This window comes from Cherax quadricarinatus, chromosome 56, assembly GCF_038502225.1.
Source record: "Cherax quadricarinatus isolate ZL_2023a chromosome 56, ASM3850222v1, whole genome shotgun sequence".
NCBI classification, from domain to species: Eukaryota; Metazoa; Arthropoda; class Malacostraca; order Decapoda; family Parastacidae; genus Cherax; species Cherax quadricarinatus.
The window spans coordinates 399,818-416,171 of record NC_091347.1 but is presented as its reverse complement, the minus strand read 5'-3'; the positions used below and the strand labels follow the sequence as shown (position 1 = coordinate 416,171).

At 39.5% G+C, this 16,354-nt stretch overlaps 1 protein-coding gene across 4 annotated transcripts in view; it reads right to left on the bottom strand.

Moving 5' to 3' along the window:
* Grip84 (Gamma-tubulin ring protein 84) overlaps positions 1–16,354 on the bottom strand; it is a 176,122-nt gene that overhangs the window by 111,014 nt on the left and 48,754 nt on the right. For all 4 annotated transcript variants that reach the window (XM_070096997.1, XM_070096999.1, XM_070096998.1 and 1 more), the window contains one exon: positions 8,719–8,873. In XM_070096997.1, the coding sequence (XP_069953098.1) occupies positions 8,719–8,873 (155 nt within the window). The remainder of the gene's footprint in view (positions 1–8,718; positions 8,874–16,354) is intronic.

The following is a 16,354-nucleotide window of genomic DNA, read 5'->3' as shown; positions in this document are numbered from 1 at the left end:
AGCCAGTTAGCCAGCCAGCCAGCCAGTTAGCCAGCCAGCCAGCCAGCCAGCCAGTTAGCCAGCCAGCCAGTTAGCCAGCCAGCCAGCCAGTTAGCCAGCCAGCCAGCCAGTTAGCCAGCCAGTTAGCCAGCCAGCCAGCCAGCCAGCCAGCCAGCCAGCCAGCCAGCCAGTTAGCCAGCCAGCCAGCCAGTTAGCCAGCCAGCCAGCCAGGAAGCCAGCCAGCCAGCCAGCCAGCCAGCCAGTTCCAGCCAGCCAGCCAGCCAGCCAGTTGGCCAGCCAGTTAGCCAGCCAGTTAGCCAGCCAGTTAGCCAGCCAGTCAGCCAGTTAGCCAGCCAGCCAGCCAGCCACCCAGCCAGTTAGCCAGCCAGCCAGTTAGCCAGTTAGCCAGCCAGCCAGCCAGTTAGCCAGTTAGCCAGCCAGCCAGCCAGTTAGCCAGCCAGCCAGTTAGCCAGCCAGTTAGCCAGCCATCCAGTTAGCCAGCCAGCCAGTTAGCCAGCCAGCCAACCAGTTAGCCAGCCAGTTAGCCAGCCAGTTAGCTAGCCAGTTAGCCAGCCAGCCAGCTCCCTTCCCTACTACCCCCACTGCCTCCCACCCCCGCTTACTGCCTATCCCCACCACTCAGACTGCTGGAGAGTGAGGTATTCCTTACGCTTGGCTTAGTTGCAAAGGTGCACTGAATTACCACTCCCACAATGCAATGCGGGTGCATAATTTTTTTCCTACTGCACACACTTACCACATAGACCCATTCTATCACATGTAGGCTTATCAGCTCTCTCCTGCTCAATTTGAAGGCGCTAGAATTATGCGTACTAGTACATCAATAACCCTGGCGTGTAAGCCGTACTAGTACGTCGGAAACCCTGAAAGGGTTAAGTGAGCAATAGACCTAGGCCTAAAAAAATGTGCACATAGTACATACATTATTTATAGTAGACCCTTATATTACATGGATTTATTTGTCACATTTTGGTTATTAAACTACTGAAAAATTGTGGCATAATTTTTTTATACTACACTTCGTAAAATTAACTTGACACGGTCCGGCTTGTGGGAGGGGAAAAAATTTGGAGCATCACCTGTAGGATATTTCCCTAGCTCAGGCTGCCACCTTACTGTGGGTGAGACCACTGTCTCCAAGGGGGAATCATACCACCATCCTTTGCCACTCCCGTCCCAGCCTTCCATTCATACACATTTAAGAGCTAGCTGTGTTTGTAGATTGTGTTTTGATATTTTAATTGCCATACCTTGTCTCTGCCAAGCAATCATGGCATTCAGTAGGCACAAAAAGTGTTGCTGAAAGTGGCAAGAAAAGGGCTTAGCATTTAAGTCTTGGAATTACAAAGAATATTGAGATATTACACAAGCTTAAGAGTGGTTCACGTGTGGTGGATATAGCGGGAGCCTATGGCCTTAATGAAACGTTATTTTGTACAATTAAAATGAATGAGGTAAATATATGAGTTTGTGTGATGAATAACTGACTGACTGACTTATTTGACTGATTTACTGACTGACTTGACTGACATACTGACTGACTTAAAGCTAGACTTTTTCAGTGAAGAGGACCCTGACAAATCTAGAAGCAGTGCTCTGAAATGGTGTTTAGAGCAGCTGATGCCTTATCATCAGCTATATAATGTACTGCAGGGTAAAATAGCCCAGAAATCCATTACAGAATTTATGCACACTCCAATACAACCATCAACTTCAGTACCAGAGCCTCTGCCATCCACCTCAGCCCAGTAGGACCACAGCATAACTCTCCACTCTCTTCACAATAATTGGCAAACACTAGCACCCACAATTTAAGGTAAGAAATACTATTATTTCTGTTGCATTTGTAGTCTTAAGCAGTAAAAACAACATAATACATCATGACAATAAAGGACTATTACATATTCACTTTTATTTTTGTAAGATCTGGAGGTCTAAAAAAAATGTTTGACTTTTTTGGGGGCTCCTAGGAATGCAACCCTATTTTTCCCAAAAGTTCTTCAGTTTATCTAACACAGCATTTTCAGGAATGTAACTAACTACTATGTAATATAAGGGTCTACTGTACCTTAAAATATTTTCATCCTTAGCTTGTAGTGAGTAGTGAATATATTTACTGTAGGAAGTCTGAATAAATGAAAAATGGGTATATTTGAAAACCGCTGCATAAGTGAAGCACTGCAAAACAGGGGCCCTCCTGTGTTGTCTCTGATTCGGGTAAAGCTAGTTTCCTGGAATACAACCATAATTCCCCTGCTTTATCATAAAAAAAATCGCACAGTTTACCAAACATAGATTTTCCTTCCTACCTCCTGGTTTGTAAACTCTCTAAATTTAAAGTGAATATATATATTAAAAAAAAAAAAAAAAAAAAAAAAGCTAGGCTTAAATGCAACATCTTACTTAAATGTCAAATGCAGAACTGTATTAAAATAAATCTTAAGAAAAACACTATCTTACAATAATAAATTAATATAAACTAGAGAGAATACATAAGAAATAAAAAAAATTTTTTGGCTATAGTGGAAACTTTTTAAGAGTTTAAAATTAAAATACCTATATTTTCTTAACCAAATATTGTAAAATCTTGCAAGGTATGTAAGATCATAGTAATAAAAATAGAAAAATGTAAGTTGAGATAGTTTTGAACCAAATAATAAATTTAACAGTTCATTTGAAGTTACAGAAACAGGTCATGCTCAGAACTATCCAAGTGACTGACCATTTCCCAGTCTGCCACCCATAACAACTGACTAACACACAGATACCCACTGACTGTTTAGTGAACAGGGGCAGCAAGTCTGAGAAGACTTGCCTATGTCTTGCAATACTCGAGAACCCCAGGACCTTTTGCTTCTAAGCTAAATGTGCTGAGCACTACTGTAGAGTTCATAGGGAAATGAGGAGGCTCCAGCTTCTGGGCCCCACTTGTGGAGGCTTGAACAGGATCCAACACCAGGTCTCACCTCTTAACCAAGAACCAACTAATGTGAATCACTAATCTCATTGGTTTTCTTAAATTAACATTTGAATTAAAGTATAAAAGTTTAAATGTACACACTGTATAACAAAGTTCAAGAGAATGCTAATGCAGTCCACCACTTGTATTATTAGATCAAAAGTATAATACTGGTATGTTGATGACTAAGACATGTGCCACACCTGTGCAGACATTTCACCTGCACAGCAGACTATCAATCTACAGTAATACACAGGCATGAAGATGGAGACTTCTATAAATGGGTCTGACTTACTTCCACTAATGCACCCCTCCCTCATCTCACCACTTCCTCCACTAGATCCAGTACAAAAATGTCCATCCTCATGTCTCTGTATTAAACTGATAAAGCCTGCCATTATAGGCAAAAATCTCTCTCAGAAGAGATACCCAGATGTTGCACAAGAATCTTAAGTCATCAAGCCGATTTGTGGTTTAAGGGCCGGGCAAAAGAGCTTAAGCTTGCTCGTGTTTGTATGCAATTACTTACTTGAGTTGGTGGGGGAGAGCGAGGTGGGATAGATATACTTAAAGAAATATAATCCTTCTTTTCTTATGGGTTAGCTATACATAGCATCACAGGATCATAAGATCACAACAGACATCCTAAATAGGAAAGGAAATATTACAAGACTAAGAATTATTTAGAAACACACAGGAAAGTAAATTTAAGAGTATGATGAATAGAGGTAGAAGTTTGCAGGATATACCTGGCATGTTGTGTATTCATGAGACAAAATGATCAGCAATCCTTCCAGTAAGTACTAAACATATAATAGGCTACCGTTTTCTATTCTTAAGGCAAAACAGTTATATTTCCATGGAGAACTGTTTGCCTCCAGCCTTTTGTTTTAACTGTATTTTGTTTTATTAACCCCATAACTGTCCAAACGTAGATCTACGTTCTCTCACCCAGCGCTCTGAATATTTTGAAAAAAAAAAAAAAAAAAAAAAAAAAAACAAAAAAAAAAAGACATTCTTTTACATAAAGTAACATAAAAAAAATTTTAGGACCAATACTTACCGAGATATAAGTCCGTGAAGTTGGCACTGGATGCTTACTTGACAGAAACATTGAGTCCTGCCACTTGCAGAAGTGTTGCTGATATACCTTTTTTTTCGTTTTTATTTTAATTTATAATTTTTTTGCTCTCATAATTACAATTTATAATAGGTCTTGTGATTTCATAGCCAATCTTTGTTCTGACACTAATATTAGGTACTGAAATAGTACTCAAATAATCACAATCACACCGACACGTGAACATTTTCACCTGCCTTGGTCATTTACTATTGTCTAGAAATACAGTGGACCCCCGCATAACGATCACCTCCGAATGTGACCAATTATGTAAGTGTATTTATGTAAGTGCGTTTGTACGTGTATGTTTGGGGGTATGAAATAGACTAATCTACTTCACAATATTCCTTATGGGAACAAATTCGGTCAGTACTGGCACCTGAACATACTTCTGGAGTGAAAAAATATCGTTAACCGGGGGTCCACTGTATATACAAAGTATTTATAGGTCTCAGCAATGTTTTAGACATGCTGGAGAATATATGAAACTTCTTGAAGCATGGTGCTTATAATGAGTGTCAGTAAACTACTGACAGCATAAGCAGTGGTTTGACACTTGATGAAGGGAACCCCTGGTTTTGCTTGTTTTCATTATTGCACACAAACATGTCTGTCTATCTGTCTGTATCTATCTGTCTAGCTCTGCTTACCTGTCTTTCTGTCTGCCTGTGTGTGTGTCTTTCTGTCTGCCTGTGTGTGTGTCTTTCTGTCTGCCTGTGTGTGTGTGTCTTTCTGTCTGCCTGTGTCTCTCAGTTTTTCTACCTGCCTGTGTCTCTCGGTCTTTCTGTCTGCCTGTGTGTGTCTGTCTTTCTGTCTGGCTGTGTGTGTCTGTCTTTCTGTCTGGCTGTGTGTGTCTGTCTTTCTGTCTGCCTGTGTGTGTCTGTCTTTCTGTCTGCCTGTGTGTGTGTCTTTCCATCTGCTTGTCTCGTAGTCTCAGAGAGTGGCTCATAAACCAACAGGTATTACACACGATGCAGTAGTCTGATTCCTGATTAAGTGAAAATGCTTATTACTTGCCAATGAGTTGCCAGTCATGCTTATCATGTCTTATATCTACAAGCATTGTATAGCACTTTGCCTGGAATTTTTTGGTTATCCTAGGTAATTTACACTATACACAAATAACACGCATATAAAAGAGAGAAGCTTACGACGACGTTTCGGCCGACTAGATCATTTACAAAGTCACAGTGTGACTTTGTAAATGGTCCAAGTCGGACAGAAACGTCGTCGTAAGCTTCTCTCTTTTATGTGCGGGTTATTTGTGTATCGTTCCAGTCACGGTATTGTGCCTTTTTTTGTTAATTTACACTATGTATAATAGCTGTACTTGTGTGTACATGTGAGAGAGACAGAGACAGACAGAGATACAGACAGAGACAGCCATCACTTTCCTCTTAAAAGGGGAGTGTTAATACGACATGACATCAGTGAATCCCTGGTGTTTGCCACACTATTTGCTCTAGCTGGTGCTCCCACAAGGTACTAAATGGTCCAAGATTTTTTAATAATGCGCACACCGAGGCCAATCGTGCCAAATTTGGAGGCAGGAAAAATAAATGCTAGAACTACGCTGGGAGCACTAGTGGTAAGAAAGTAGCTCTACCTTTGGACAGTTAAGGGGTTAAATACATATTTTTGTAAATGATCTTCTGGTCAAGTGTGGTTAGTTTATAATTTTTGGTACAGATTTGTCAAGAAATGTGGATTTCTTAAAATGTTTTCTGGGAGGATTTTCTTTTTGGGTCACCCTGCCTCGGTGAGTGACTCAATACTAATAATATGTTTAATCAAACTAGCTAAAAATATAAAATTAGACCCAAAATGCTGATGATCTTAACCAATAACTGAACACCAACTAGATATTCAAATAATAATACCTAAATTGCAATGGTTATTCTCTCCAGGCCACACATATGAAACAGAAATTATATAACAAATAATACCTAGTTTTGTCTAATACATTACAGGGCTTCTACCCAAGCACAGCTCTTGATTACACCAGCCTACATTCCACAATAATAGCACAGATCTTGATTACACCAGCCTACATTCCACACTAATACCACTTAAGGTTTACACTCTCTAAATGGCATATAACAGAAATCCTTGATATCCCACTTATTGTGTGCACTCAAATCTCATTCACTGGCTGACATTTTTATAGCTTTAACATAAGTATGTCTTCATGACTACATGCACTTCGAAACCAGTTGCTTTAACTGTGAAAACTTGGCTTTTATTTATTTATTTATTTTATTTATTTATTTATTCAGTGTGGAAATTAGGAGAAGGTGTGGAGTTAATAAAAGCATTAGTCAGAGGGCAGAAGAGGGGTTGTTGAGGTGGTTTGGTCATTTAGAGAGAATGGATCAAAGTAGAATGACATAGAAAGCATATAAATCTATAGGGGAAGGAAAGAGGGGTAGGGGTCGTCCTCGAAAGGGTTGGAAAGAGGGGGTAAAGGAGGTTTTGTGGGCGAGGGGCTTGGACTTCCAGCAAGCGTGCATGAGCGTGTTAGATAGGAGTGAATGGAGATGAATGATACTTGGGACCTGACGATCTGTTGGAGTGTGAGCAGGGTAATATTTAGTGAAGGGATTCAGGGAAACCGGTTATTTTCATATAGTCGGACTTGAGTCCTGGAAATGGGAAGTACAATGCCTGCACTTTAAAGGAGGGGTTTGGGATATTGGCAGTTTGGAGGGATATGTTGTGTATCTTTATACGTATATGCTTCTAAACTGTTGTATCCTGAGCACCTCTGCAAAAGCAGTGATAATGTGTGAGTGTAGTGAAAGTGTTGAATGATGATGAAAGTATTTTCTTTTTGGGGATTTTCTTTCTTTTTTGGGTCACCCTGCCTCGGTGGGAGACGACCGACTTGTTGAAAAAAAAAAAAAAATTAATACAAGACTTCACCATGCTACTACATATTACAAGGTGACTAAAATGCTTGGGGCAAGGGAATAGTTGTCTCTTTTCTTGTATGCTGAAAAAAAAAAAGTACATTTTAATGAGAAGGTGAAAGTGAATGTGTTTTCTTCTATGGCTTGCCTTGCCTTGGTGGGAAGACAGCCAATATACTAAAAAATCTTTTGTGTGTGTTCCATTACCAAACCATTTCCTCACCATAACCAGTAAAGAGATACCTTTGTTCCTACCTTCTCCCCCTAATACAGTAAATACCTACACTTCATTACAAAAGAACTATTGAGTAGTAAATAAATACAGTGGTACCTTGACTTATGAGTGCCCCAACTTATGAGTTTTCCGAGTTACGAGCTGTCCCTTGGTCGATTTTTTGCTCTGAATTGCGAGCCAAAATCCGAATTACGAGCAAGCTTCAGATATGTCGCCACAGGTTGGCGCAGCAAACGCCATAACATCCACCCAGCATCCCAGTGTTTTGTGCTTTTTGGGCAGTTATTTTGCCAAATTTCTTTTTTCTAATCGTGGGTCCTAAGAAAGTAACCGCAAAGGACAGTGCAGAGAAGAAGAGGAAGATGATGTCCATTGAATTAACCCTTAAACTGTCCAAACCTAGATCTACGTCCATGTGCGGGGGACTCCAAACGTAGATTTACTTTTTTTTTACGTGCTTTCAAATGGGGAAAATCAAGGTCAGAGCGCTACGCACATGAACATAGATCTACATCTGGACAGTTTAATAAGGGTTAAAGCACAAAATCATAGAAAAACATGAGAAAATCACTTTCGTTTCAGTGTTGTCCTTGTGTAACTAGTGATCTAGTGCAGTTAGCCTCACAAACACTACATTTTCTTTTATAATAAGACCTCAGGACAAGAATGGGAAGATATGGTCAGAATGATAACTATTTTTACCTCAGGAGTGGCTGCCACCACTCGTCACATAATGACATATTTGGTTCATTCTAGCGTATATATCATGTTTCTATGTTATTTATATTGCTTATTATGTTATATTAGATCAATTGTAATAGATAAATACTGAAGTATTTTCTTCTGCCTCTCGAGAGCCAGGAATTCCGCTGGAATGGATTAATAGCACTTCAATTAATTTCAATGAGGAAAACTTATTTGATATACGAGCAAATTGAGTTATGAGCTCAGTCACAGAATGAATTAAACTCGTAAGTCAAAATACCATTGTACAGTTATAGCATTGTGTCTACATATAAAGAAACAAACAAAAATGAAAAACACAACATATTTTACAGAACTAGGAAAAATGAATTGTCAAACCAGAATTTTAAAGGAAGGAGAAAAACTGGAGATATGAGAACCATAGACACGAAAGATTTCTTTAGAACCAGCAATAGGAAAAAGAATATAATCTCAAATGCAGAAACAAATAATGAAAGTGTGTCATTACAAATAGATAACTGGAATGTGAACTAAGTAATGGGGTGTGCCCCTATAACATTGATGCTGGAGAGGGATCTAAGGAATTGGACGTATTCTCACCTTCCTTGGAACAAAGGTGACTGTCCCCATTTGACAAGTATAACCCCTTATGGGTTTACCACTTCATCCTAAAACTACTGAAAATAAATTGAATGTGGTGAACCACTACAAGCACATATAAAGCTACTTGTGCAACTACAACAGGTACAATAATTACAAAAAAAGGAATTACACACAAAGTCTTCCTCACCATATAGTCCTTGATGAGGTTGGTTATAGCTGCAGACAGTGCCTGGTTCACCAGGCCATGGTGGTAGCAACTCTTGTTTTCTACAAATCTGATGAGTTGAGAGTAGTAACCACAAAGAGGAAGGATACGACTCACCAGTGTACTCAGGGAAGGCTCTGAAGAAAATGTCAATAGAAAAATAATGGAAATCTTCATAATTACAAAATGAACTGGTGTAAAATATAAAGAAAACTGAAGGTGGGAAGCACTGCCTGCACACTGGAGGAAGAGTGAGGATGTTGCAGCTCAGGGAAGAAAGGGGGTTCCGAGCTGTAACGTCAGCCTGCTGCTGGCAAGACAGCAATTGAATGACAGTGAATATGTTAGTGAATGTGTTTCTTCCTTTTTCTTTGGGTCATCCTACTTTCGTGGGAAATGGCCAATGTGTTTAAAAAAACATGCAATTACAAATTAAAGTTCAAATATATCTACAGACTCACATATACTGTATTTGAAGCAAGATTATGAATTCAATAAAACACATGCTTTTATCAATTTCCACATTAACAACTAATATAGTTTCCTACTAACTACTAACTTCATTGGAAAATTATGTAAGTTATTAAATAATGCAAAGAAAATGTACAGTATTAGTGGATTTAGATAAAAAGTAGCCAAAAATGTGCAGTAGAATTCTTCAAGTGAATATGAAACTGAAGCAAGGTTGCTCAATACTGAATGATCAGTACACATGAAGCATACTGTCAATACAGCTTAAGTAAGGAAGAGATTGAATTTTACTGTATGGGTTTTAGGAAAAAATGTGATCTACTTCCATTGCTATTTGATGTTTTTTACATCTTTCCAAATATGCTTCAACACATCACCTACCTTTTGGCAGTACTCCATAGTTTGGTAGGTACCCTTGCCAAACATATGCCCAAATTACTAGGCATCATTAGAAAAGCACACCTCCAACACTCAGGAGGCCTACTTAACAGGATCAAAAACATCAACATGAAGAACAAGACATTAACCAGCCTCTACATCATATCCCTATTCACCATGGTCCCTACAGACCAAGCTATTAATTTATTAATAAGTTGGCCTGTGATACTCCAATACTGAAACTATGTATAGTGCCAAAACAAAAGCATTCACATTGCTAAACTCACAAACTAGTATTTAGTCACTTAGCCATAATACCAACTTACCTCATAATTTTGTAATATTTTAAACTTAAGATTTAATCTAAGTCTGCCCGAAATGCCTAGCCATGCTAGGTGTTCTAGTGGTACACTCTGTAATTATTATTTTACTACATGTAAACCACACAATAGCCAAATTCTGTAAACTCAGCACTGTAATCCTTATAGAGAATAAACTTTGAATTTGAATTAAGAAGAAACATAAGACTAGATATGGAGCTTCCACTTCCCTGCCAATCTTTTGAGGACCTCACTGAACTTTGTATTAATCTCAATTTCTTTTCTTCAATAAAATCTATGAAAAGTGACATGGCCATGGGGTTACCAATAATTGCGTTTTGCCAGCCTCTACATGGAATCCCTAGCAGCATAACAATTCTCCAGCATCATTCCTTCATCCATCTCAGTTACAATGCTTTAACCCTGAAAACTTCAAAAACTGCCTTTAACACAGTTGAACCTTTAATCTTGAAGAACAAGAAAACACCCTTTCTTTCCTGTGGTACAGCTTATCAAACCACCCAAATTTTAAGTCTACCTGGAGGTTATTCCTGGAGGTTATTCTGGGGATCAACGCCCCCGCGGCCTGGTCCCCAACCAGGCCTCCAAGCTTAATAACAAGAATGACCTAATACACTTTTCCCATCATGACGAGAAAGCCAGACAAAGAGCGATGACTGGGTTCTTTCCAAGAACTTGTAGAGTCTGCCATCCCAAATATTTGAAGAAGAATGCAGAATCACTAGTAACATCTTCACCTTGCTACACTATCTTTCACAACTTCATTCAAAATTGCAAAGCAAGGGCCCCAAAAATATTTTTTTTTTCATCCAAAGAGAGCAATGATTGCAACAAGTGCTCATTTTTCCCCACAAGCAGAACTGAAGATATCAGACAGATGTTAAACAATGGAATAAATGCTACAAACATCACCTCCAAAAATTATTAGAGACCACCAGAACAGGACATAACAGCCAGGACAACATTACTGCAACAGTACACACCATTTTATGTGATGGGTATTACAAATGGTATAATAGTGCAACTTCACACCATCTAAAAACCAGAATTCAAGAACACCAATAAACCTGTAGGACCCACAACAAACTCAAAGGGATACAGCCAGGTATATAAAAACTTTTAATAGGTACAAAAAGCACTACTGAACAGAATGAAGGTGCATACAACTTAAACTACTGGTTAATGTCTTACTACAGGGACATGCTTGACAATAGGGTTGGGCTAATGTGCTAGCCAGAAACCACAAGACAAGTCAACAACATTCTCTAGTACTTTACCAACCCAAAATTCATTACTCACCCACCTCACCACTTTCTTCATTTCCAATATAAACAAACAAACACATGCATGTGTGCATTTTGTATCTTCTCTTGACTTGATAGAAATCTTATACTGAAACATTGACCCATAAAAGCTTATTCTGCAGTATGTCTTTTCTTCATTATCCACAAGTATGTTGCCAAAAGTGCTATACTCCTTTTGTTCTCATGATACTACTGTATATTTCTTCTTTCTTTCAACAAACTGGCCGTATCCCACCGAGGCAGGGTGGCCCACAAAGAAAAACAAGTTTCTCTTTTCAAATTTGGTAATTTATACAGGAGGAGGGGTTACTAGCCCCTTGCTCCTGGCATTTTAGTCGCTTCTTATAACATGCATGGCTTACGGAGGAAGAATTCTGTTCCACTTCCCCATGGAGATAAGAGGAAATAAACAAGAACAAGAACAAGAAAGAAAATAGCAGAAAACCCAGAGGGGTGTGTATATATATGCTTGTACATGTATGTGTACTGTGACTTAAGTGTAAGTAGAAGTAGCAAGATGTACCTGAAATCTTGCATGTTTATGAGACAGAAAAAAGACACCAGCAATCCTACCATCATGTAAAACAATTACAGGCTTTCGTTTTACGATCACTTGGCAGGACGGTAGTACAGTGGTCCCCCACTTTTCGTAGTTCCCGGCAATCGTAAAATTCGCCAATCATAGGGGTATTTTCGTATAAACATGGACTCGCTTTTCATAGGTTGACTCGCGAGTCGTAATTCGTCCGGGACACGCACCCACGGTGTGAGCCGGGGCGGCAGAAAGTCTGGCATTGTTTACCAGTGAGCGAAGGTCCCCTCACGTGCTCCAGCAAAATATTTCATAATATTCCATTTATTTTAGTGCTTGCAAGTACTAAATAAGCTACCATGGCTCCAAAGAAAGCTCCTAGTGCCAAGCCTGTGGTAAAGAAGGTGAGAAATACGACTGAATTTAAGAAAACCATCATTGAACAATATGAAAGTGGTACAAGTGTGGCCGAACTGTCCAGGATGTATAAGAAACCCTACACAACCTTATGTTCCATAGTGGACAAGAAAAAGGAAATAAAGGATGCTGTTGTTGCAAAGGGAGTAACTATGCTGACAAAAATGAGATCACCAGTACTGGAAGAGGTTGAGAAGTTATTATTGGTTTGGATAAATGAGAAACAATTAGCAGGAGATACTCTTATGACTTCGATTATTTGTGAAAAGGCTAGGCAGTTGCATGAAGATTTGGTGAAGAAATTGCCTGCAAATAGTGGTGAAATGAGTGAATTTAAGGCCAGCAAAGGCTGGTTTGAGAGATTTAAGAACCGTACTGGCATACACAGTGTGGTAAGGCATGGTGAGGCTGCCAGTTCGGACCACAAGGCGGCTGAAAAATATGTGCAGGAATTCCAGGAGTACATAGAGGCTGAAGGACTGAAACCTGAACAAGTGTTCAATTGTGGCAAAACAGGCCTCTTTTGGAAGAAAATGCCAAAGAGGACCTTCATTACACAAGAGGAAAAGGCAATGCCAGGACACAAGCCTATGAAAGACAGGCTGACGCTAATGTTCTGTGCTAATGCTAGTGGGGATTTCAAAGTGAAGCCATTACTAGTGTACCATTCTGAAAATCCCAGAGTGTTCAGGAAAAACAATGTTATGAAGAGTAAATTGTGTGTGTTTTGGAAATCTAATAGTAAGGCATGGGTCACGAGGGAAATTTTCGTCGAGTGGTTCAATGAAGTGTTTGGCCCTAGTGTGAAGGAGTATCTCCTGGAAAAGAAATTGGATCTCAAGTGCCTCCTAGTAATGGACAATGCACCTGCTCATCCTCCAAACTTGGATGAGCTAATTTTTGAGGAGTTTGGGTTCATCACAGTAAAGTTCTTGCCCCCAAATACCACTCCTCTCCTCCAACTCATGGACCAGCAGGTTATTGCAAACTTTAAAAAACTCTACACAAAAGCAATGTTTCACAGGTGCTTGACTGTGACCACAGACACTCACTTGACCCTAAGGGAATTTTGGAGAAAACACTTCAGCATCCTCCACTGCATAACCCTTATAGGTATGGCTTGGGAGGGAGTGACTACCAGGACTTTGAACTCTGCCTGAAGAAAATTGTGGCCAGATTGTGTCGACAAGAGGGATTTTGAAGGATTTGGGACTGACCCTAATGAGCCTATGTCTGTTGTAAAATCAATTGTGGCACTGGGGAGTTCCATGGGGTTGGATGTGAGTTTGGAGGATGTGGAAGAATTGGTGGAAGACCACAATGAAGAGCTCACCACTGAGGAGTTTCAAGAGCTTCAGCAGGAAGAGCAACACATCGCAGCTCAGAATCTTGCTGCAGAGGAGGAGGAAGAGAGATGGAAGAAGGTGCCTTCTTCAGAAATTAAAGAGATTTTTACTATGTGGGGTAAGATGGAAAGCTTCATGGAGAAACATCACCCTAACAAGGTTGTTGCAAGCCAGGTTGGCAACATGTACAGTGACAAAGTCTTGGGCCATTTTAGGGAAGTGTTGAAGAGATGCCAGAAACAGAGCTCTCTCCTCAGTTATTTTGTGAGACAGGACTCCAGCGACTCTCAAGGTGGTCCTAGTGGCATTAAGAAACAGAGAAGAGAAGCAACCCCAGAAAAGCAAATGGTACCTGAGATGTTGATGGAAGGGGATTCCCCTTCCAAACTATAAACAATCCACTCTCTCTCCTCCTCCAGTCTCCCATACACCAAGAAGAATCTCCAATAAAGGTAAGTGTTATGCTGTTAATGTTTCATTCATCATTTCCCATTGTATTGTTTATGTACTACATGTATATTTCATGTTAAAAATTTTTTTGTTTTAATACTTCTGGGTGTCAGGAACGGATTAATTGTATTTACATTATTGCTTATTCTAGGTAGTAGGTTGGTAGACAGCAACCGCCCAGGGAGGTACTACCGTCCTGCCAAGTGAGTGTAAAACGAAAGCCTGTAATTGTTTTACATGATGGTAGGATTGCTGGTGTCCTTTTTTTCTGTCTCATAAACATGCAAGATTTCAGGTACGTCTTGCTACTTCTACTTACACTTAGGTCACACTACACATGCATGTACAAGCATATATATGTATATATACACATCCCTCTGGGTTTTCTTCTATTTTCTTTCTAGTTCTTGTTGTTGTTTATTTCCTCTTATCTCCATGGGGAAGTGGAACAGAATTCTTCCTCCGTAAGCCATGCGTGTTGTAAGAGGCGACTAAAATGCCAGGAGCAAGGGGCTAGTAACCCCTTCTCCCGTATAAATTACTAAATTTAAAAAGAGAAACTTTCGTTTTTCTTTTTGGGCCACCCTGCCTTGGTGGGATACGGCCGGTTTGTTGAAAAAAAAAAAAAAAAAAAAAAATTATTGCTTATGGGGAAAATTGATTCGTAAATCGTAAATTTCGTTTATAGTAATGGCTCCAGGAAAGGATTATGAAAAACGAGGGACCACTGTACATCCCTGGGCGGTTGCTGTCTACCAACCTACTACCTAGAGCTACTGTATATTCTTTCTTTCTTTCAACACACCGGCCGTATCCCACCGAGGCGGGGTGGCCCAAAAGGAAAAACGAAAGTTTCTCCTTTTACATTTAATAATATATACAGGAGAAGAGGTTACTAGCCCCTTGCTCCCGGCATTTTAGTCGCCTCCTACAACATGCATGCCTTACGGAGGAAGAATTTTGTTCCACTTCCCCATGGAGGTAAGAGAAAATAAACAAGAACAAGAACTAGTAAGAAAACAGAAGAAAACCCAGAGGGGTGTGTATATATATGCTTGTACATGTATGTGTAGTGTGACTTAAGTGTAAGTAGAAGTAGCAAGATGTATCTGAAATCTTGCATGTTTATGAGACAAAAAAGACACCAGCAATCCTACCATTATGTAAAACAATTACAGGCTTTCGTTTTACGATCACTTGGCAGGACGGTAGTACCTCCCTGGGCGGTTGCTGTCTACCAACCTACTACCTAGAACTACTGTATATATCCCAAAATAATTAGGTATAAAAAAAAATTGTGTGCACAGCTATGCATCGCCTTCAGCTCAATGCTTATGTTCTCTCGCATCAATTAGGAAACAAAACATGGCTAACTGAAAATGGAATATGAAATAAAACTAAAATAAAATACTCCATAATCTTAATAATGGGTACTACAGGAAAATAGGAGACAGATTGTAAAGTTGTGCAAAATGTATGAAAAAATACTGACAGTAGAAGACATGTGAAATATAAATGAGATAACTGAAGTAGAAATGAAAAATTAAGGAAAAATAACTAGTAATGCTATGTTAAACTTATTTTTTGGCACACTAGACATCTTTCACCATAGTTAAGTGACCCAAATAAAGGAAACACATTTAAAATCAATCAGTCATTCAACAGCTGTTTGACCAAGTGTGCAGGCATCCCAATTCAGATGACCCTCAGAACTACAACATCTTACATTTCCTGAGTGCAGGAACTGTACTAGTCACTTCCAGGACTCAAGTCTTTCTGAATCCCTTCATAAATGTTGCCTTTCTTACTCTCCACCAGCAAGTCAAACCATAAAAACCACTTGTTTGCACCTCACTTTGACTTAAAACACTCATACAAGCTTGCTGGATGCTCAAACCCCAAACACTCAAAACCTTTATTTATACCCCTTCCCTCCAACCCTTCCTGGGATGAACCCTACCCCTTCTTCCTCCCACCCTAGTATTATACACCTTGATTATCCTATTCTGCTTCCTCTCTAAATTCTCAAACTACTTCAACAACCCTCTGTTACATCTTTGGTAACTTCACAATCTTCTAATATCTATACTCTGAATTCTTTACATAATGTTCATCCCACAAACTGCTCTGAAAACTGATACCTCTGCATCCAGTCCCCCCTCCTTACTGCAATGTTTAAAGCCTATTCCTCACCCATATAAAATACTGGTACCACTATACTCTGGAACTTTCCCCTTTTAGACTCAAAAGATAATTATTTTTCTTTCTACATATGCCTCAACACACCACCTACCTTTTCCCCACGTCTATTCTACGGTTCACCATGTCTTTCATAGACTCAACCAACATGTTTACTCCCATATATCTGAATACAGTATT